At 50.4% G+C, this 22,612-nt stretch overlaps 5 protein-coding genes across 5 annotated transcripts; 1 reads left to right on the top strand and 4 right to left on the bottom strand.

Moving 5' to 3' along the window:
- Positions 1–806: 806 nt before the first annotated feature.
- On the bottom strand, positions 807–1,733 carry VFPPC_10112 (transmembrane BAX inhibitor motif-containing protein; the record flags this gene model as incomplete). Its single annotated transcript, XM_018288542.1, has 2 exons — positions 807–1,298; positions 1,347–1,733. The coding sequence occupies 2 exons, from the start codon at positions 1,731–1,733 to the stop codon at positions 807–809; spliced, it is 879 nt and encodes a 292-aa protein (XP_018137992.1).
- Positions 1,734–6,990: 5,257 nt separating this feature from the next.
- Positions 6,991–8,732, top strand: VFPPC_10115 (sphingosine N-acyltransferase lac1; the record flags this gene model as incomplete). The annotated part of the gene is made up of 4 exons (XM_018288545.1): positions 6,991–7,204; positions 7,369–7,682; positions 7,749–8,036; positions 8,130–8,732. 4 exons carry the CDS (start codon positions 6,991–6,993, stop codon positions 8,730–8,732), a joined length of 1,419 nt encoding a protein of 472 aa, XP_018137995.1.
- A 559-nt stretch (positions 8,733–9,291) lies between these two features.
- On the bottom strand, positions 9,292–11,236 carry VFPPC_10116 (AMP-binding enzyme; the record flags this gene model as incomplete). Its single annotated transcript, XM_018288546.1, has 2 exons — positions 9,292–11,043; positions 11,135–11,236. The coding sequence occupies 2 exons, from the start codon at positions 11,234–11,236 to the stop codon at positions 9,292–9,294; spliced, it is 1,854 nt and encodes a 617-aa protein (XP_018137996.1).
- Positions 11,237–12,438: 1,202 nt separating this feature from the next.
- VFPPC_10117 (ankyrin repeats (3 copies) domain-containing protein) lies at positions 12,439–16,390 on the bottom strand (the record flags this gene model as incomplete). Its single annotated transcript, XM_018288547.1, has 2 exons — positions 12,439–15,284; positions 15,352–16,390. 2 exons carry the CDS (start codon positions 16,388–16,390, stop codon positions 12,439–12,441), a joined length of 3,885 nt encoding a protein of 1,294 aa, XP_018137997.1.
- A 1,307-nt stretch (positions 16,391–17,697) lies between these two features.
- On the bottom strand, positions 17,698–18,857 carry VFPPC_10118 (initiation-specific alpha-1,6-mannosyltransferase; the record flags this gene model as incomplete). Its single annotated transcript, XM_018288548.1, has 2 exons — positions 17,698–17,768; positions 17,831–18,857. The coding sequence occupies 2 exons, from the start codon at positions 18,855–18,857 to the stop codon at positions 17,698–17,700; spliced, it is 1,098 nt and encodes a 365-aa protein (XP_018137998.1).
- Positions 18,858–22,612: the final 3,755 nt, after the last annotated feature.

Here is a 22,612-nt window from a genome sequence, read left to right as displayed (position 1 = left end):
TCCGATATAAAAGAGCTGGCTATGATTGAGACGACAGGAGGAACCAATATAAGAATGGAGTGGGCTAGCAGTGGATGTATTCCGAGTACAGGTTTTTTTTACAACAAACAACCTCGCCTGTGCTTGCAACTTTGGTAATGGTTTCTCGAGAATCGGGGTCGTGAGCGGGAACGGCAATGGCAATGGCAAGCAACCGACCGATGCAATTAATACTGTGGTGGAGTGCGAATCAACAAGAAAGGACATGATGTGTGGTCGACATTCTCAGGTATATGGCCGGCATATTTATGTTGCTGGTATGATATCCCCTTTTAGCTGTATTGGTACCCCATTTGTTTGTAGCCTAGCCTTTGTACCGAGTCGCCCGGTTGATTTTTCCATTTGTTTTGTCCTTTAGTTCTCTTAGTGAGCTTCTAATGCAAATATCGAATACTTTTTACAATTTACTTTTAGGTGCTCCTTACATAAACAACACATGTCACTAGTTGAGTGGGTGAATCGATGTCTTGCGCTAGGAGGTGGATTCTAGGGAACCTCTGAGTCCATGACACTATCTTGACAGTATTACAAGTGTCTGTCTGTACTGTACTAAGAGACAATAAAGTGAAAGTTGCGATACCAAGGAAGAAACTGAATAAACGCCGTCCCAATCTGAATACAATGGCTCACTCCAATTCCAGTGCCCACCATCCTACACTCGCCCATCTTGTTGCCGAAGCTGAGGTAGTTCACACGTCCATCCATCCCGATAGACCCTCGACACCTCCATCTCCCGCGTATCCCATCTTTCTGCTATCTGATCAATCCTAGTTGTTGGACTGGCTATTCAGGATGCGCAGAATAGCAAGGAACAAGTTAATAATATCCAAGTACAAGCTAATAGCAGCAGCAATCTCCTCCTCAACATGATGGTGACGCATAACAAGCTGCGTATCAACCAAGATGTAGCCGCTGAAGATAAGCGCCGCCACCGCCCCGTACACGAGCTCGGCGGTAGAATTGTACGGGAAGAACATGGCCATCAAACCGAACAGGACCAGCGCCCACAGCGCGCCAAACAAATACGGCATCCATGACGTGAAGTCGTATTTTGTCTGGCACGCAAACAGGGTCAAGAAGACGAATATACCGGCCGTGAGGATGACAGCGTTGAGAACGATGGACGTCTTGTAGAAGGAGACGATGACGGAGATGGAGTATGCTTCGGCGAGGGTGAAGAGGCTTAGGAAGAGGAGGTTGGTGGGATAGGACTTGCGCTTCCAGTAGGTGAGGCCCATGAAGACCATGGCACCGATGAGCTGTAGCTGTTAGATGGGTTTTTTGGGGGCGGAGTGAGAAAAACGTACGGATATCCAGACGACGCCGGGGTGGGATTGGATCCATGTGCGGTAGGTGTCGCTGAAGAAGGTGAGGCCGCTGACGGCACCGGTGGCGATGAGCTGGACTGTGAGGATGGTGTATACTTTGCGGACGAACTGGTTGCGGATGTCGACTGTTGCTTCGGCTACGGACCCTCCGAACTGGGACTTGTTAGTTATGAGTGTGGTGATGAGGGGGAAGGGGTTGCGGACTTTGAAGTCATCGGGGAGGTTGTCCTCGCTGCTGCGTGGAGGACCAAAGAGGCCTTGTTGTTCGTCGCGAGAGGATGAGCCTTCGGCGTAGGCGGGCGGCGCTTGGGTGTAGTCGTCGGGGTCTTGCTGGGGAGCAGGCTGGTATTTGGTGTTGGAGGCCATGGCGGCGAAGTGGTGAGGCTGGACCTCTGGTAGAAAATGTGATGCTGATGTTGGAGTGATGGGGTTTGGATGGATGTGAAGTGAGGCTTGTAGGTTGGTGGTTCGAAGTGTCATCGGTGGGTTGATGCGGGTTGCGGGTCATGTGGAGCCAGGGTGGTGGCGGATTTGAGTTCACGGGCTAAGTATAGGGTAGTTTGCCTTTGTTCACCGTGAATTTGATGCCTTGTTGGGAGATTTGTGAAACTACCAGATTTTTCGGGCTGTGACACTGCGTGAAAATCGTGGCTTAGTTTATTAGAGAGTTGCGTGCGTTTTGAGCTGTTGCCTGATATGTAGAAGTGTTAGGAATTTTCGGTGACTTGCAAACCTGAGAAGAGAGGTGCCACACACACCCATATTCCGAGCAGATAACACGCGACATGCATTTTAAATTAATATGTGGTATATTGAAAGAAACAGGTTCATTCGCGTTCCGGCTCACTGAAGGCAGACTATGGGGCATATGCAGCAAGGGACATCAATTAGACGATGAAGAATATATTCAGGGGCCGGATTTTGATGATGGATAACGCAGCGAGAATATGCGTACTTCTGTTGAGAACAGAGTAGCCTGTCGAGAATACAAAGCAAGCTCCTGTGCCGTAAGAAGACGTTAACAAACCAAATAGAAACATACCCTGCAACATTGAAAATTTGCACTTGTCGTACAATACGTGAATAGTTGACTACCTCACACACGACGCACAACTGCACTAACTCGGAGTTGGTAGCACAAGACACAAACTCACCATAGTTTGAGTACACCTTCTCCGTGACAAACAAGGGCTTGACAATTTCTAGAGGACACCAAGTATAGCCTTATATTATTTGACACTTCTTGAGCGCCCCTTTACAGAATGTAGAAGCCCGGCTATCTGGTCTAGAGTGGGAATTAGGTTCGATTCCAAACTGGGCTGTTGGAATCTCCGTTATAGCTTATTTGTAACACTGACAAGATATCTCAAGTCTCATCTTTCATTAATGAGGTGCTCCGGTGCTCGTACCTCCTGCATCTCTAATAGGAAGAGGGCAAAAGCGGTTCGTGCGTACACAACTGCGGCAGTAGCAAACCATGCCGCTCCATTCTTATAAAAGCCCACAATAGTAAAAAATCCGACTTGGCGGGTGAAGTTGGTGAGAACCGACCATCCATTTCAAAACTTAAGGGCTCATGTTGCTGGGATCAGTGATATCGTAGTCGTCTGACCCTGGTGCCTAACGAGATCTGCCGCCATGAACTTTTGCAACCGAGAAATCATCTCCATGCAATATGGGTTCAATGACTTTGTGTTGAAATGCTCCAAGTACTGGTGATGACGTAAATGACACCTACCAACAGGATGGTTTGAGGTGCACTGACACTAGACCTAAACCTAAAATCTTTAATCGCATCATTTTAATTCATCACTAACCTTTCAAGCCCCGATGATAAGTTACCTGTCATCCAACCGTGGACAAGTGCCATGCTGTAGGGCATGGCATCTGTGCTGAGTTGAGTCTGCGGCACACTGCCCCCGGAGATACACGCTGAATAGATCACATCGAACAATAGTCATTTTCACTGGAATGGCGGGGGAGAAGATCTCAGCCTTCGCTCGAACCTGGCCGTTATGCGACCAAATAGGCATCAACTCGGCTCAAGTACCCCGGAGGCACAAGTTTGTGGAAAATACGCCTGCCTGCCCGTCTGTAACGCGTGTTACCATATCCAATGCAGATAAAGGTGAATTTAATGGCAGCACACCAGTTTGTCGGTCTAGCTCAAGCCATTCCGTCGCAAGCGTTCACCCATGTGTCTTCATGATTCGACGTAATTGTGCATTGGAGAGCCGGCCATTACCAGTCACAGCATGTGGCGCGCAAAGGTGGCCATGGCCCTGCAGATCTTCTGGTGATTGAGGAAACACGACATTCTTCTGGATTCAGCAGCTATCAACGCGACAACCATGTATTCGTCCTGGGTTGTATTCTGTTGCCTTGCTACTGTTCAAGGCTGCAAGATATACCTCGTGGGTCGAACCAAATGCTCAGCCAGTGATAATGCCAAAGATGAAACCTCGCCTACGTGCAGAGGCGGGGACCCGATATCCAGAATGCGTGAACCTCAAACTTGAAGATGCAACGGCCTGGGCAAGAGGCCTGGCAATTGGGCGAGCCAGCTGATCAAGGCGATCAATGGGGAAGGGTCCACGCAGAGTGGGTGTTCTTCCTCCTAGGATACGGATGCGGTAGATTTAGATTTGGTTTGACGGGTTAGGCGCCATTATCGTCTGAGCAAAATGAGAACAATGGCAAACCTGTGGTGAGCGATGTACGGAGATGCAAGCTGTTGAACAATTGCATTTGGCCTGGTGTGACAGTCTTGACACCCTGAAGTAACGCTGTGTGTGATGGTCATGGTGTTGTCTGGTGCCTGATGGCGCGGGTTGCGGGCGTGGCGCTGTTCCCGCCATGCGTTGCCTTGGTTCAGTCTGGAGTCTGAGCAGGGCAAATGGTCACACAGAAGAGATGGGAGTCAGAATTGTGTGTGATATCAAGTTGTCACTTCGTCGCTGCAATTAGTGTCATTACTATGGAGCTTCCGCATAGAGAGTGCACTCCTCCAGTTGCCAATATGTCATCACAAACAGCACGACGATGCTGAGTAACTACGGATTAGCTTAACTCAGATCTGAAAATGAAAAATAAGCACTCACCATTTAACCGAATATTCCCACACTTTCGTATCCTGCCCATGCTCCGTAGGCGAGAAAGGAAGCTCATAGCCATCCCCTCACCCAAAGAGGCGCTGTAGAAAAGCAATGCAGCATCAAGCACATCAACATCCCTTCACCGCCTTTGATGTTTCGCAGCACCTGGACTGACGAGGCTGGCTGCCAATTCCCTCCTGTCTTTGATCCATTCGGTTGATGGTGTGGTGGGGCGCATCTTGTCTGTTCTAGCTTTGTTTTTCAACAATCACAATCCTTGTAATCCCACCTGGTGCATGGCCTGGGAGTCGTCGCAATTACTGAGTAAATGACGTGGAAGAGTATCGAGATGAGCTCAAGCAGGAAACAAGGTTGCCCAGTAAAGGGGGCGGGACGTGACCAGATGTGACCAGACGGACACACCAGTCGCAATGTAGCATTATTTGGTGATACAGCAGAACGGTGCGGTGGACAGAGGCCAGATGATGCATCAGTTGAGTTGATGAGACTGGAGGGTTGAGGCAAAGGGTGTGCGGCCGCCTGGAATTGATTAGTGTATGCATATGCAACGCTTCATGCAGTTCGGTTCCCTAGTTGGGGACATGTCTTGTTGGGCTTCCTGGTGACGGGGAGGGGATGACGAAATTGCCGACGAGTTTGCAACTCTGAAAGATGGTCCTTGTCTGCCATGGCTGATTCGTGACATGCCATAATCCACCGTACTTTGATAATGGCGGCTGCCTTTTGGGTCTCGAGCCTGAGCATTGGCATTTTAGACAGGCTTGTGACAATGCTAGACTGGTGGTGATACGACGTTTTACTTTGAGTTGGTGCTGGTAGATCCTTGACACGGACCACCGTGATATACTGTTGGTGCAGCATGTGGTACTGAGCTGTATTGTTTACTCCGTACGAAGTACTCCGTTCTTCATACTCCGTGGCCTGAGGTTTGCTTGACTGGCCGAGACATTTGACGGCGATGGTGTGTGCCACAGCGGGAGAGGCTCTGGCGCGGCGTTGAACACAGGCCATTGCCCCGTAGAACGCTGTCAATACCAGGTAGCAGGTCTGAATGGAGATTGGAGGATGGTATTAATAACGACAGCAATAGGAGATCGTCGTGCAGTTGCAGATTCTTGTTAACTAATGGACGGCCAGTGGGGGCGAGGAGTTTGTTGGGACGTAGATATGCAATTCGTAGGCGATCAAATTGGCAGTGTTGGCAGGAAAAATAAATGAATGGGAGCACAGGATGGCAGAATATAGAAACTTTGGTTCTAAACGTTTCTTTGTCTCTGGATTCTGTTGTTGCGTCTGGTCTCGACATGAAGCTAATTCTGCTTCGAGGGATCAACTGGGAAGGTTCAAGCTCCTGCCCAGTCTGTGACAGAAGTGCGGAGTACGGAGTACATTTGGCTGTATTCTACACAGGGAAGTACCTGGGTAGTGCTTGCCTCGTACCTGAATGAAAAGTCAATTCTGGTCTGGTTTGGCGTGTCTTGTTCCTGGCCCATCCACCTGTCAAGTCTAATTCCCACTTGAGCACTTAACCTGACATTTGGGCTTGACTCTTTTTCTTCAGCCTATTGTTCTCTTCCTGATTTTCTCTCACCTGGAATACGGCCACAGCCATTTCATCCACTCGTTCTCATCTCTGTGAAAAGTTTATTTTTATATCCGGCATTCCACCCATTCTCTTGCCCTAGATCCGAGCATACTTGTCCGTTTCTCGAAGTTTGCCATCTGACAAGGATTCCCACGCATCCTCTTTCTGCCCCTGGTCTCACGGTTCTCTGGCTGGCCACACCCGAGGCTGAAACTTTGCCCGTCGCTCCACGCCATTTTATCTGTTGGGCGTATGTAACTTTTGCTGGTCTCCTTTGGTAGGTCTCCTTTGGTATTCTCAGGTCCTCCGGTCTTCGCCGTCTACAGTCTCAAATAGCATTCAATCCTATTTGGCCACACCACAAAAGGACTAGACACTGAAGCTTGCGACCTCTTGAGCTGGAACTAGAACTGCATCTGTGTCTGCATCTGCATCTGCTTTTGCTTGGACCCCACCACCAGCACCACCAGCACCACCAGAACCGCCAACCGTCAATCTGGTTCCGCTTCAAGTGCTTGCTACCCCCTGGTCCGCCTCTAAACCAGGTCAAAATTGACCTAAGGGCCTTTCTTGCACATTTGACTGGATCTCGACCCTGTCCACCGCCCACAACACGCAGCGGAGCGATCCACAACCAAAGTCTTAAACCTCTTGAACCCCCGGCCACATTGCTCCTTTGACCGCAATCCAGCCGCTCGTTCTTCTTTCCTCTGCCGCCAAAGAGCCGTCTTGAAGCATTGACGAGGTTGTCAAGAAAGAGAGGCACTTGAGATTCCAGCCTGCGCAACGAGACTGAGAAAAACAACGAGACAAGCCTCAACACAGTCTCTAGCCTCGAAACCTTGCCAGTAGCTAGATTGATCCGTTCAGCCATCTTTCCCCGCCCGACTTCGCTCCTCACTCGGTTGTCCCAGCTCCCACGATGGGCGACTACGACCGCACCGAGTCGCCAAATGCTGGTGTCGCAGATGACCCCCCGACGACTCAATTCAAGCCTGGGCCTTCTGCATCTAGCTCCAAAGGACCATTGTATATGCAAAGCTCTGACGGTAAACATGTGCTTGTACGAAGGCTAAAACGCAAGGAAGACGGCTCTTGGAAACACTTTACTCGGTGGTTTGTTGAGAACCAAATTAGTACGTCTGCCCATCCGGAGTCAATTGGAGCCCCAAGAAACTCTACAGCTGCGATACCATTGCCAACTCGACTTCGAGGGTTCAATGGCGGCCGAAGAAGTCTGGGCGCTCGAATATTTGCTGTTTCCTTCGCTCGTACCTGATGCTGACGTGTTTCCTACTAGGCCTGTCATTCAACCTCCTTGCCCTCCTATTCCTCTGCCACAACTTCATCCCCAAAGCTCGAACGCACACATACAAGTATTTCCAGCTCGTCTACTATAATGAAAAAACCGGCCAGTATGGCATTGGCTTCGACGACACCTACTTCATTGTTTTCTGCATTGTCGTTTTCACACTCCTGCGAGCTGGCTTCATGGAGTACATCTTGGCGCCGTTTGCCAGAATGCAAGGTGTAACAAAGAAGAAGGACCAGGTTCGGTTTACTGAACAAGCCTGGCTGCTTGTTTATTACAGCGTCTTTTGGACCATGGGTGTTGTAAGTTGCAGATGCTGGCCTGGGTCAAGAAGAAGTGGACTGATGAAGCTGACAACTCATTTCAAGTATATTTACTGCAAGTCGCCGTACTACCTCAACATGCGAGAACTTTGGACCGACTGGCCTAACCGGGAAATGGACGGTTTGATGAAGGGTTATGTTTTGGCACAGTGGGCTTTCTGGCTGCAGCAGATTATTGTCATCAACATCGAAGAGCGTCGCAAGGATCACTGGCAAATGTTTAGCCACCACATCATTACTACGGCCCTTATCTCATCTTGCTACTTCTACCACCACACCCGTGTTGGCAACCTGATTTTGGTCATCATGGATGTGGTCGACCTTTTCCTGCCGGTACGTACCGCCTTGATAATCCCCTGAAGAACGACAAAAAAGGAGCCGTAAATTAGTTGTGCCATGATTTTCACTCTACTAACATGCTCACAGGCTGCCAAGTGCCTCAAATATGCCGGCTACACCACCCTTTGCGACATCATGTTTGGCGTCTTCATGTTGTCATGGCTTCTTGCCCGCCACTTTGTCTATGTTATGGTGTGCTGGTCAGTGTACGCTCACACGCCTGAGATTATGCCCTCAGCGTGCTTCCGTGGCACCAATGACCATCTGATCGGACCCGAGGCACCACCGCCTGGGTTGTCGTACCTTATCGAGCCTTTCCTGAGCTCGACCGGACGAGTGTGCTACAACGACACGGTAAAGTGGGCGTTCTTGGCCCCTCTGCTCGCTTTGCAAGGCATCACCATTTACTGGTTCACCATGATTGTTCGCGTAGCCATGAAGGTGCTGCGTGGCGATGGAGCCGAGGATTCTCGAAGTGACGACGAGGCTGTGGAGGAAGAAGACGAATACGTCTATGAGGAGGCTGAGCCTCTTGAGGAGGAAGTTGACGCGGACGAGATCGATCTTCGAAGCTGGGAGCGAAGAAGTGGTGTGAGGCGGCAGGCCAGCACTTCCGGTGTCAGTCTTCCTGGACATAGCGACCGTAAGGAATTGCTTGGACGCATTGGTTGTGAGAAGCAGGTTGATTAAGGAAGTTGGGGCAAAGCGGAGTTCAAGGCGTTGAGACTTGCTTACTGCTTACACCTTTTACGTCCTGGGACTTTTTGACACCAAAGCAAGCATTTCGGCTCAATTGGCCGTCGGCTGCACTTTTTTCGCTACGTATTTGTTGTTTCTAAAGGGCCTGTTGTTTTTTGTTTTGCCTGGCCGAGTTGCAGGCCGGCCCGGGTTTGAACTGAACCCGTAAGAGTATTTGATTGATTCCCGTTTCCAAGGGCATGTGGTGGGATATACGTCGTGCGTAAAGAATACGCAGGACGTGAATGACGCATGAGAGCGGGAACTCCTAGACATTGCATTAGCTGAACAGCTCATTACGATTATATGTGCACATGATGTGACGTGAATGTAGAAATGGTGTATGATGACTGATGGTGTGTCTACTCGTGGTTGGCAGTGAACACCACACATACTGTATCAACCTGTGTCCCCTGAATTATGCAGAATACAGTAATGACTTGTATACAAATTACAACGCAATGCTACATCCCATGCCAATTACCAATAGCCTTAGCCTCAAATAACGCCCTCACTTCTCCTTGTCCAACATCTTGATAGCCATATCCCTCAACTTGAACTTCTGAATCTTGCCGCTCGCAGTCTTGGGATAGTCATCCACCCAAAACACATGCTTGGGCACCAAATGGCTCGACAAATTCGACCTCACCCATTCCCGAACCATATCCTCACTCAGCACCTTGTCCTTTCCGCCACTCTCACCGGTCGTCCACTCCCTATGCGGGACGATGAACGCCGCCACACTCTCACCCAGTCGCTCGTCGGGCACACCCACCACGCTCACCTCCTTCACGCCATCTAACTGAAATAAACAGTTTTCCACCTCCAGCGGATGAATGTTCTCCCCACCACGAATAATCAAGTCCTTGATACGGCCTGTTATCGTGACGAACCCATTCTCATCCATCTCCGCCTCATCACCCGAGTACATCCATATTGTGTCGCCGTTCCCCTCGATACTCGGCTCCGCGATGCGGACTTCTGCTGTTTTCGCGTCGTCTCCGAAGTAGCCCTTCATGACGAGGTATCCCGACGCAGCGAGTTCGCCGCGCGTGTTTAGCGGGACGATGGATTTTGTGACTGGGTCGACGATTTTGATGGCCGTATGGGGCATGGGTGTGCCGACGGAGGCGCAGCGCTTTTCGAAGGGGTCGGACGGGGATGTCATGCAGTTGACAGGGGAGGTCTCCGTCATGCCGTAGCATATTACGAGGTCTTGGAGGCCGAGGCGTTTGTAGATGGTCTTCATGAGGGCTTCGGGGACGGAGGAGCCCGCTACGATGCCCTTGCGTAGGTGGGCGGGAGGACTGGGCACTACGCCTTTGTCGAGTGCTTCCAGGACGGCGACGAGCATGGTGCTCACGCCGTAGAGGCCAGTTGCGTCGTGGTCGACGCACATTTTGAGGGTGGCGACGGGGTCGAACGCCGGGCTGGGGAAGAGGATGGCGCTGCCGGTCGTAGCGGTCGCCATGTAGCCTAGGATGCAGCCGAAGCAGTGGAACAGAGGGGGCGGAACGACAATCTTGTCCCCTGGCACGAGGCCCATTCTATTGGCGATGAGGATGCCGTTGTTAAGGATGGAGCGGTGTGTAAGCATCGCTGCTTTTGGTGTCGATGTCGTACCGGACGTGAATTGGATGTTGATCGTGTCGTTCGGGTCAAGACGCTGGTTTGGAGTGACTGCGCGATCCGAACCATCCAGCAAAGAGCGGTACGGCGTGAGCGCCCTACACTCTTCAAGCTTAAACCGCACATCCTGGTGCGACACACGATTATCCACCACGATAATGCGCTTCAAACTTGGCACCCCCTCGCTCTGAATCTTGGACGCCCCCAGATCGCCTGCAATACTCGTCAGGAGGTCCTGGTTGCTGCGGCCCAGGCCAGGCTTGTACGCGAGGTCGGTGACCGCACCCACGATGAGGAGCTCGACGGCGAGGTGCTTCAGCGCGGCCTGGACCTGCGCGGCGTTGAAGGACGGGTTCAGGGGCACGAGGATGGCGCCGAGCTTGAAGCACGCGTATGTGAGGGCGGCGAACTCGGGCGTGTTGCCTTGCGATATGGCGATGCGGTCGCCCTTTTTGACGCCGAGGCTGGCGAGGGACGAGGCGAGGCGGTTGGACAGGAGGTCGAGCATGTAGTACGTGAGGGTTGTTTCGAAGGGCGTTGGGGAAGGGGAGCGCGTGATTACGGCGGGGAGGTCGCCGTGCTGGGAGACGGTTTGCGCAAAGTGTTGGGGGATGGTGCCTGTGTAGAGGGGCGGCTGGGGGTGTTAGCTTTCTGGTGATGATTATTTGGTGTTGAGGCTGCTTGCTCGCACAGCGACAGCAACAGCATCGTGGATGGATACATACCTCGGTAGGTCCCATTCGATAGCTCAATCCTTCAGTCGACATCATCCGCATGCTCTTCCCGCCCGTCCATCGAGCTCTCGACACCCGCAGCAACGCCCTCATCGTTGCGGACGTTATGCCTGCTAGCTTGCTGCCGCAAATGACGTATGCAGTAACTCAATTCCCTCGCTCAACTCGCTAAATGCAGAATAAAAAGTGACAGGCGCTTAAAATGCAGTCACAGCACACTTGGTCTCGTGGATTGGAGAAAGAAGAGAGGTAGATGTTGGAGATGCATCCCCTCACCTCGACTGTGGTGCCGTCCGAGTCCGAGTCCGGGGTTGAATTGTCCCTTGTCCTCGGCTCAAGGTCCAAGTGCAATTTGCTGGCGGAAAAGGCACCAGAATGTCATGAGAAGTGGCCCGTGGCTACGCCATTTTTGGTTTTACCCCACATGGACTGACGAGCAGGAGATGGGGAGATGATTGTGGCTTGCGGGTAATTAGATGGCAGTTCTGTGAAAGTATGGGGTAGCTGTGATGATGAGCCGAGATGGATGTATAATGTAGTGGTGATGTTGAGATTAATACCTATTTATTCTATTTTATTTTATTCAAGTATAACTTCTTTATTTGATTGCTTTTTTGAGTCCATGCAAGGTATTAATTGATTCTTGACATGGTAAGTTGTGGAAAGTGAGTGGTGGCCGTCCCAAAACAGAATGAAAGGCAAGACACCGTTGTCGGCAATTTCCGAGTAAACGCTACTGATGGAGGTAAACAGCTATTTCGAAAAGACAACTTAAACATTTGTTAAAATTATGTCACACTCTGCCTCACATGTCCCGCTACGGCTACGGCACACTTCTCTATCGTAATCACCTGCTGACAAAGTGCAGAAGGGTTAGAGTATGGGATTATTATCAATATGTTGGTACTTAACTCACTTTCCGATTATACGTTACCCTCACATCTACATATATACTTCATCAACCCAGCCTTGAATGGTCTATCCCAAATACTACCATCACTCAACAGCTAGGCAACCTAGTTCAAAGACTACCACTCAGTCCACCTCGACCATAGTAAATCCTACATCTCTGCTTGATTCATATTGACTCCGTCTTGTCCGCCTCGGAGTTCACCGCCGCTCTGCAGTCTCCTATCCAAGAGTATACTCATCCAACCTTGTTCAATTGTCTTCTTCGACAAGACTTGCTGCCCTTCATACCCTCCAAAACCCAAACACAGTTCAGCCCGACTCCAGCGTGAACAATTGACCTGCCACAAACATCTTGACTCTCACAACCGGCCACCAAAACTGAATTAGCCGAGTGCTTGGGGAAACTTACTCCCTGCACCCTTCTCCACCATTCGCTCAGCAATTGACCGATCCTTTGACAACAACGCCCAGTCCAAGGGAGAATTCCCATTACCATCTCTGGCATTCACATCCGCGCCATGGTCAATGAGAAGATTGGCTACACCTAGATGGCCGAGCAACAACGCCCGGTGCAGCGGAAACGTCTGAGTATTCGTCCTGATATTCGTATCGGCGCCATTTTCGAGTAGCAGCCTTGTGATTGCCTCGTCGCCACGCTCCACGGCCCTTTGCAATGCTGTATATTCACCCCTACTCGTTCGGTGATTTACATCTGCGCCACTGTTGATAAGACGAGAGGTAATTTCCTCGCTGCCCCGAATCACCGCCCATTTTAGCGGCGTGTATCCCACATCATCATCGGAATTCACATCCGCGCCTCGCTCGACAAGAAACATAGCTAATGAGTAATAGCCGCGCTGAACAGCCCGAAGCAGTGCTGACGATCCGCGAGAATCTTTGACGTTTACATCTGCGCCGCTTGTGATTAGAAACCTGGCCATGGCCTCATCGGCGTGGTCTAATGCGCAGATGAGTGGTTTTCGTTCCGCGCCGTCGGCACGATTAACACTTTCGCCTGCGTTGATAAGAAGCTCGACTATATCAATGTGGTTGTGGCGTATAGCACATGTGAGCGGTGTCTTTCCATAAACGTGGGTAGTATGAATATCTGCGCCATGTTTGATGAGGCAGCTGACTATGGTCGTCTGCCCGCTTTCTATTGCACTGAAGAGAGGCACTGTTCCGATGTCGTCGCTTTCATTAACTCTTGCGCCGTTTTCGATAAGGAGCCTCGCTCCTGTCGCATTACGCTCCACTATGGCGTGTATAAGTGATGTTGTTTTCTTACTGTCGGGCATGTTAACGTCCGCCCCTGCTTCGATTAGAAGCATGAGGACAGCCTCATTTCCACTGATCGAGGCCAGTTGAAGTGCTGTTTCCTGCATCTCATCCTTCTCATCGACGGCCACCCCGGCTCGCAGAAGTAACTTGACAAGACTCGTTCTATCTTTCAGCACAGCCCACGTCAGTGGTGTCCGCTGTTCATAGCCGTCAAGATCTTTCCTATGTTTCAATCCTTCTGTGATATCTTCTCCGCCGCTGAACCTTGACGGTGCGTTTAGAAGAGCAGCAGCGGCCTCTCCGTTACTGTTGGCCAGCGCGGCAAAGATTGGGTACTTATATCGCTCCCCAGCGACATGAACACTCGGGTCCTCTTTCATTCTTGTGTGGATAAGCTTTGGCAACCCCCGTTCCGCAAGGATGTAGAACAGGTTTGCATTTGGGCTATACTTTCGGACATTGAAGTATTGAAACCAGTTGAATAGCTTTATCCATTTGGTGACGGAGAAGCAAGACAGAAATTTATCTTGAGGAACCGTATCGGCGGCCGCTTCCGCATGGTGCCAAATCTCCAGAGTTGCATACTGCAGAAATGCAAAATTTTTCATCAATCCTTTGCCCCCGCGTCTTCTGGTAGATGGAAATTTAATGTCCTGTTCCAGGTAGTAGTTGCAACACAGTTTGAGTCTCTCGTGGCCCAGACTCTGCCAGTGGTAGCCTAGATGGGGCCACAGTTCTTGAAGGCCATTATCTTTAATGAGGAAATCTCGGACAGACTCGTGAATAAACTGCACAATTGGGGGCGTTGATTTTGTGACCTCGGCGAGACCTTTGGAGGAACTGGTGACGTATCTGTCAATGCGTTCATTTGCGTGTAGGGAAACGACGTCGGGAACTCCGGCATCGGCCAGGCCCTTCAAGGCTAAACCAGACCAAAGAGCGTGATAATACTCTTTAGGCTCCAACGGCCGTTGGGCAAGAAGGAGCCATAATAGAGAGAGCTGCATATCCTCCATGTTTTCACTGTCACGCTTTAGTATACTTTTGAATAGCTCGCTCAAGTCGCTGGGTATTTCCGCGAAGCTCTTTTTGAGAGTCGGCCGGCCGCCTCGAATCTCTTTGTTAAGAATGTCCACAACTAGGACAACCCATAGAAATACGCCGGCGGACTTTTCAAGAATTTGCGGTTCTAACTCCTCAAATAGCTCAGAGTCTTTTACTCGTAGACGACTTTTGACATAATTCGCCATATCTTCCATATGACCTGGCTGCTCCTCCAATGTCAGACGTAGCCCCAAGTCGACGTCGATGTAAGGATAATGGCGGCTCGAAAAGCAGACTCGTAGTTGAATATGTTGCTCAGTCGCATGTTGTGCCAGATCTTCAAAGTACTGAACCATGTCTATGATCTGTTGCTCGTCACTCTCATCCAGAGCGTCGACGAAGCAGGTAAAAGAGCGTTGGCCGAGCCCAGAAACTGCATTGTGGAAAAGCTCTTTCAAAACGCTCAATGGGTAGCCATGTTGGCTAGGCGCTGGCAGCTCTGGATCTTCCAACACCGACTGCAAGTCAGTGAATCCCACGAGCAGTTGGTACAGCAACGACCGATACATCCCAGTGACAGATTTTGCGAGACCTTCGCCTCGAGCATTGAAGAAAAACGACGCCGTCAATGTCTTCCCCCCGAATCCAGTGTTTTGTTTCGTATTCAAATATGCAAACTTCATCATTGTTGACTTGCCAGCTCCTGGTTTGCCGCGAATCCATAGAAAGCCATGGTGGCCTACAAGCTGTTCTTGGTCAAGCCAGGATTTGTAACTGGGGTGGTCGAGAAACCATTGACATGTTTCGAGGTGATTTTTGTGGATATTTAGCCTTCGAGAATCCATCTGATCAAACTTAAGCGCTTCTAGCAAACGTCGGCGACGCTCTTGGGACGTCCTCTGGGCTGAAAATTGCTGTAAGTAGGGAGCAACTAATTGCAGGTCGTGATTAAAGGTATTGGCTGAGCTTACGGATAATAGGCACATTGGCACGACTTGTATCAATATCCGTTACCGGGAGGATCTCGAGGAATTCCCTTCCGTATGCTGCCGCGGCGGCGGCAGCATATCTCTGCCATTCTTTGCTCTTATGAGAGTCCGAGTAATCGCAAATGCCCCTGATTGTGAGACAAGGCAGCACATCCATGATTCCAGCAGCCTCCATTTCGAAACATATGACATCCAACTCCCGAGAAATTCTATCACGAGTGATGGCGGACTTCATGACTTGGTTCCCTGATGCGATCCCTCCATAATGAATTACCGCATCTTCAGTTGTACGCTGCCGACGTGTTACAAGTTTGGAGTGGTCACAGTTGTCGCAGTCGATCATAGCAAGTTCGTGAATGTACGTCGCGTAAAAGAGGCGGTCTGGTGAGATTGGCCGTCTATAATCAGCATGCATGGCCAATCTTTCCTGCAAAATCGAGGCTACTTGGCCATGTCCAAGCTCATGCTTCGACCGGAGGGCAGACACTACTGTCCCAAGTGACGAAGGTGGCATCCTAGGGATTGCTGTCTTCTGTAGCGAGCCATCGCTGATCACCTTTCCGAAATCATACTGCATCACTCTCGTCCCTACAACAACGTCGCCCAAACGTACATCAGCTCTACTCGGGACGCCTCCACCGATTCCCACAAGCAAGCACGAGCGAATGGAAGGGAATGTCCGATTTATATTTGAGATGACACTTGCCGAGTTGTTTGTCCCATATTGATGCGCCGGCAGGCACGCAATGACGACATTGTGCTGCCAGATGCGTCCAAGCACGTACGTATTACTGTCGTTGGGGGGATGAGGTATGGGTTCATGTTCCTCATCTAGCATCATCCGCCCTGCGGCCAGTTCTATATGTAGAGCGCAAATCCAAGCAACGGTGTAGTCACTGGCTGATAGTCTCGGTGGGTTGTCTCGCGATTCATCTCTGGGACCTCTCAAGTGAAGATGGGTCGTCTTCTGTCGCTTGGCAGCAGGGATTACAACATCATCGCCCTCTGCTAGTTGATCCATCTCAGCAGAATGATCGAGTGGTCTTTATGCGCAACATCGACTGCGAAGGAATGATTAGTGTAGGTGAGAAGATTCAAACCTTGTGACGTTGGGGTTCGACTTCAGCTGGGGAGGCGTTACAACCTGCGCAAGGCTGTCCACGGGATTTCTAGCCCTGTATGTATGTATGCACACCGCCACACAGTTGAAGGCGCCACACTATCTGCTGGAGGTTTCGTCAAGGAAACGGAGATCGCAGTGCTGCCATAGTCGCAGTATAGTTCGGAGTGATACATGCCTGTTGCGTGCCTGCGTCCTTGCCCCGAAACTGCCCTTTCTAGCAGTGTACATGGTAAGCTGAATGGAAATTCTCATCGATCGCAATTCCCAACTCCAGGAGTCACAGCTGAAACATAGCACAGTCGGCAGGGCTGATCAGGACCCCAGCAGTGGAGGGGGAACTGGAGGCCTTTGCAAGCTGAACGAGCTGAACGTAGCACTGCAGAATTGGCGACGGCCAATGCCCACCAATCGAAACCCATGGTGACTGTGTATTCTTTGTATCGAGCTGCAATGAATTCAATACGGATAATGTGCGTAGTGATGAGAATTAGGGATTGGAACACAACTCACAATCTGCGACTTGAAGATGCCAATTCCTCAAACGTTGCTCGAATCCATTGTGGTCGTACGGAGAGAAGTAGAGAAGCCCCGAGATCACCAAGTCCCGCGATTTGAAAAACCAATCGACTCATTGAGTCCATGCATTCATCTAGTCTATGTGCAAGTAACCCCTTCCCTCCGGTCAAGACTCCCAGCAATCCCAAATCCATGCAAATGAAAGACGCTGTGCCAACAACAAAAATTCCCAAATAAAGCTTCTTAAAGTAAGAATAACAAAAAGCCGTGAGCGCCGTCCGAGATTCTTGTATGTCTTGTTTTCCTCAAAAACCAAGAGATGCAATGGTCCATATAATGCTTTGGAAACAGAAACTCCATACGTGAATATGGCCTTTTCTTTAGACACGAAAACCCCAAAAGAAGAGACCCAAAATAAAAATAAAAATAAAAAAACAAAAATAGAATAACGTCTATCGGCGGGACCCAGTTCCGCCATGTTGACATCTGTCGCGTCCAGGGGTATAAATAACGTGAATATACATGATTGAGAAGTTCAGGTTACGCTTTGCGAGGGCTCAGATCGACATGCCTGCTCAATGCTCTACACATGAAGATGGCGGTGCATCGGTAGGCAAAAGCAAGTTCGGCGTTTGACGAGCCTGCGTGCTGCTGGCTTGGGGAGTCCAAGGGGACAGTTAAACAGTCTGTTATTGACCCCCTTGCTGTTGTTCCTCTTTTTGTTCACCAATATGCCTTTCGCTTTCGGGCTTCCAAGTACCTGGTGATAATTAGATGATATAAGATTTAACGATATACCTTGGACCGTCGTGGAGTACATACCTTCAAAGTCGTGCTTGACAAAAGCCATAGGGTCGTCGTAATCCTTGGAGCCCATCTGCTCGACACCGGGTGAAAAGCTCGTGATAGGTAGCACAATGACGTCGCCAACACGTTTGCTCATTTCCATGCCAGTAAAGTTGTGCCAGTCAATCTTTCCCTGGCTCTTGGTCATATCGAAATATCGCTGATCGTTCAAGTAGTCCATAATAGTGTCAGTCCACACAGCAGGACCTGTCAAATCGACCACGTTCTTTCCCTGGAAGCTGGAGAGCTTGCCTTCCAGCTTCAGCTTAAGAGTGGAATTGGTAATTCTGGTTATGATTTCGCGTAGCACTGGGTGGCCCGGTTTGCTCTGAATGGTCCATTGGCAGAATTGAATACGGCGGCTATACCAATCTGCCCAATCGGGGCGATCAGGGTCGGCTTCAATGCCAATGACCAAACCAATGGTCTGGCGCGGAATGTGTGCAGGAACCCATTCTAGGGCGCTCTTAATGGCGAATGTATCAATGTCGGAATAGATCCCTCCGCGTGCAAATAGGATTAGGTAGCGAAAGAAGTCGGCTTTGAGAACGGGTAGAGGCAATGCGTCATAGGTCTCGAGCACCTCTGGGACAGCAGCGTAGAACAAACGAAGCATGCTCACAGCAACGTCATCAGTTATGACTTCATGTACGAATGTTGGATGCTGAAGAGTCCATGAAGCTTCTTGCTCGCGAAACTCGAAATCACGATCGGCTGGGGTCTTCTTCCATGTTTGCCAAATGTAATTGGGGAATTTGGCCTCGATATCGTAGGGATACGCATACGCAAGCTTGTCGAAGGTGGACATGTGTGTCATGTCGACAATGGGCTTCTGGGCAACGGCTCGTTTCGTATCGAGAGGCGCATTGTTGTCGGGTGTAGATTCTTGGGCGCTGGCGGCATTCGTGCTGGCATGGGTGGAAGAAGTGTGTGACCGCACCGTGAGGAAGAATATAATGAGTATGAGGACGGCCGCAGCGATTGCGCGGCGCGAATTAAGCATTTTGGCTGCTCAGCAAACTGATGCTGTTGTCGCCTGTTCAGGTTCTGGGGTGATGATTGAAAAGGAGTTTTCCCTGATGGCTGGCAGAAAAGGGGATACTTTCATTTGGTGGTTTCGCGGATGACGACCAACCAAAACCTGACAAGCCAACAATGCGTAGGTGTACCCCAATAGCTTCTCGCCGCTTAAAAAGAAAACACGGACAAGGAAAATTTCAGGATACGAGGCGCATTGACACAGCCGTTGGGTTCAGAATGCGCTCTGAAGGTGGGGTGAAGAAAGGAAAGTGTTTATGCGCCTGGGTGAAGGAGACACAAAAAAAGTTCGTCACTCTTGAGGCTCAGAAGCACACGTTGGCATGTGTCTTCCCAATATAGTGACTGGTGGAGCCTTGACTTTTGCCAAGTGGATTGCGTGGATGACGCCAGTCAGTCTACCATGGGACTCAAGGCTGTGATGGTGCTTGGCGGAAGAGCAGAGTAAATTGTCAATTTGAAATTGAAAATGACTGTCGAAAATGCGGTGTGATCCCCTCTGTATGGAAGGCGAGTTTGTCAAGCCGTATCCGAGATGAAGGGTCGGGTTGGTTTGACAGTCTCAGAAGACAGAATGTCACGCAGCTCAATGGTAGATATGCGAAACAGAGTAACGTATGCCGCAATGTGCAGGAGGACGCGCACGTCTGGTCTTTCTCGAGACCGATGCTGGTGCCGGAATGCCGGAAACTGGGGTCTAACAGACAAGCAAACGACGGCTAGTTGGTGTGAGTGCAATCGCAATGCCGCTGGTGCAGCAAGACCGTGGGATCGAATTGTCGATGTGGTTGACGTGGATGGTGGCGTTCGGAAAGGTGTGACAAGGTGGACGACAATCTGGCACTACTGTTCCGGATCTCGACTCCGTAACTCAGTAGTAACACTGGCACTTTGGTGACGGCTCGGTGACGACAACAGCGAGATCACGCCAGATCTAGGGACTGGACGGGATCTGGGGAATAAAAAGGAAAAGGAAAGAGTTTGTGCAGGTCAAAACGAGGGTGGTGGACCGTGCCAGGTAATACACAGAATAAAAGGGGAATACAAGAAACTCCAGGACAAATATTGTCAATGCTACCGAGGACGAAAGTATGTGCGTGGATCAATTAGGGGGGAGGAGATGGATGGATGATGGCTTTGACTGAATTGAGGGCATTTGTTGACGATCGCCTCATCGAGGACAGAGAGACAATCTCAATCTGACGGATGAGAAGGACTTGACTGAGTTCTTTCGAAACGGACCCTGCATGGTTGCCATGTTCATGCCAGTGAATGGCCAGTGAGAGACCTGGTCGAGGGACACGGGCGGAAAGGTGGAGGCTATGGGGGGGCATTGATTTGCACTCAAGGGCACCATGCAGGGGCAATCCAGCTGCTCTGCAGCCAATAAAGGGGCCCCAAGATGGACCGGTCTGTTGGACAAGCTGAAGACAGGTGCTATGACGTGAGGCTCTTGCCAATTTTTGAGGCTAAAACAAACTGGGTATGGAAGGAGCGGGACCTGCAGTGGCTCTCGCATGTTTCGGAGGAGCTTTCTAGGGTGTCTCCTTCCTTGAAACTCCATCAACATTTCGCTTACTTGGCAGCTGTCTTGGGAAAACGGGTTTCGGCAAGAACAGCCCCAACATGGTGAGTTTGCACTTCAATGTTCAAGCGATTGAATTGACATTGTTCGAATTCGAGCAGAAACCTCGCTGCCATCTTGAGCCTCTGCTGTGTTGCATGCTGGTGCGAGTAGCGACGGTGGGGTCAGGCGACAATAAATCTGATGTCGTGTCTCAAGAATTCCCTCCTCTCTTCTGACACCAATTGATGGCACCCCACAATCTTCAAGAAATTGCACAATGCACCGAGCGGGCTCAATCCACACGGGTTGGGTCAAGCCCCACGAGGGAGAATCAGAACATTGATGAATTTACCCGAACATTGAACCTGCAGCAAGGGCAACCTCCCGACCCCAGGTAACAATTCAATGTTTTGGGAACAACTAGTGGTCGTCGAACTCCAGAAGGCAACATTGAGGTTACGGCACTCCGTACCAGCCCGTATTTTGCCCTGTACCTGCGGCTCATACAGCCCAACCACCTCAAGGTTTTCCAACCAGACGTATCGTGAGAAGAGCCGAACGTCGTTACTCACGGCCAATCAGCCACCAGCTTGAGAGAGACGCCATGCCCGTCCATCACGAATCATGCTCTTGGCGAAGTCTCATGTATCAGAGTACCGAGAGATATCATTAGAGCGGAGCTGGTCGTGTCTGTGGCAGGGCTCGAGCCTTGACTGAGTCCGTTGCTTTCCTCACCATTGAACCTATTCAATGTGTCCCGGTCAGAAATTGAGGCCTGTTTGATTGGGCGCTTTCGTCTGTTACATTCGACATCACACCTGTGTTTGCTGGATGACTTGCGGGATGGCGCTTCACCGTCCCATCATCATAATGCGACGCCAAGCCAGGCGGGTTTATCCGTGATTCTACTGCTGATGATCCTCACCTGGTTCCAGGAGGTGAAGCACCATTTGAGTCTCCGTGGCTGTCCAGCCTCAAGATCCTGGCTACCCCAAGTCCCCAACCATGTCCGCATGGAGTGCGAGGTTCGGGGTGATGCTATTTCTGGTATGCAACCACCTCAAACAAACCCCAACAGAGTTGACGCAACTACTTTTCCTACAGGTGTCACAGCATTCTTGGCAGAAAACACTCGTGGCTCGAACGTAAGACGAACGCCAAGACCTGCCGTTTTGCGGAATTCCTTTTGCTGAAGCATTGTTCAAGGATAAGATCATTGGCGATCAATCGGCTCCATTGTTGGCTTGCCGCTCTGTTGGTGATGGCTGCATTTGGCCGTTTTCTCGCAAGATGTGCCAAAATTCTCCAACTTTCTGCCTGCATACATACTCCGTAATGCATCGTGGTTCAATCCCATGTTGCATTAGCGGAATACACATGGACATGAATGAACAATGTGACATTCTGGGGCCTGAATCAAGGTGTGGCTTCTGCCATAGCTCATGCCTTGGCTCATTCCCCCTGTGCCATGTTGCGAACTGACGAACCGTAATATTGCATGACATGGGCAAACACCCATCCGCGAAGAGTCCACGTATGTTTGGCTCTTTTGCATCTCACATTATGCTGGAAAGCCACGTACAATGCTGCAAAGTGGCTTTAATCGTAGGCATAGGAATATCGTCATTCTGCGTCCTCGTCAACGAAGCTGCCGTTCAATGCCGCTCATATCCCACTCTTGCTGATGGGTTAACAGCAACACTGCGATGCATTTGGTCTAAAGAGGGAATCTGATACATTTTCACCTTCCCCAACGCTTCTGGATCAACAACAATCATTTAATGTAGGTCGAGGTGCCGGCTTTGTGCATGAATGTTGCAAACAGCACGGACAACAATCGCCACTGACAGCCAGTCTCAGACTCAGATGTCGACGCCCGGCAACACTTTGTGTTCCTGGCTTTGGCGACCACGATGTAACCCCCGAGTTGGACAGACGAGACAGTGATTGTCCAACCTGGTGAGACCATGTTGGCCCGCGGTCAATTACAGGAATAGGCATTGTGCTTCTGACTTCAAAGTTCAAAGTGCTCTCTGTCGATACTCGCGCTTGCTCCGAAGTAGCCCACGCGAGCCCAACAAGTGGCACCGGTTGCGCAACTGTCATATCTTGAGACTGGTGTCATTGGAATGCAAGTTGCGATATTGGCAAAT

Source organism: Pochonia chlamydosporia, chromosome 4 (genome assembly GCF_001653235.2).
Source record: "Pochonia chlamydosporia 170 chromosome 4, whole genome shotgun sequence".
Lineage (NCBI taxonomy): Eukaryota > Fungi > Ascomycota > Sordariomycetes > Hypocreales > Clavicipitaceae > Pochonia > Pochonia chlamydosporia.
This window is presented reverse-complemented; position numbering and strand designations above follow the sequence as displayed.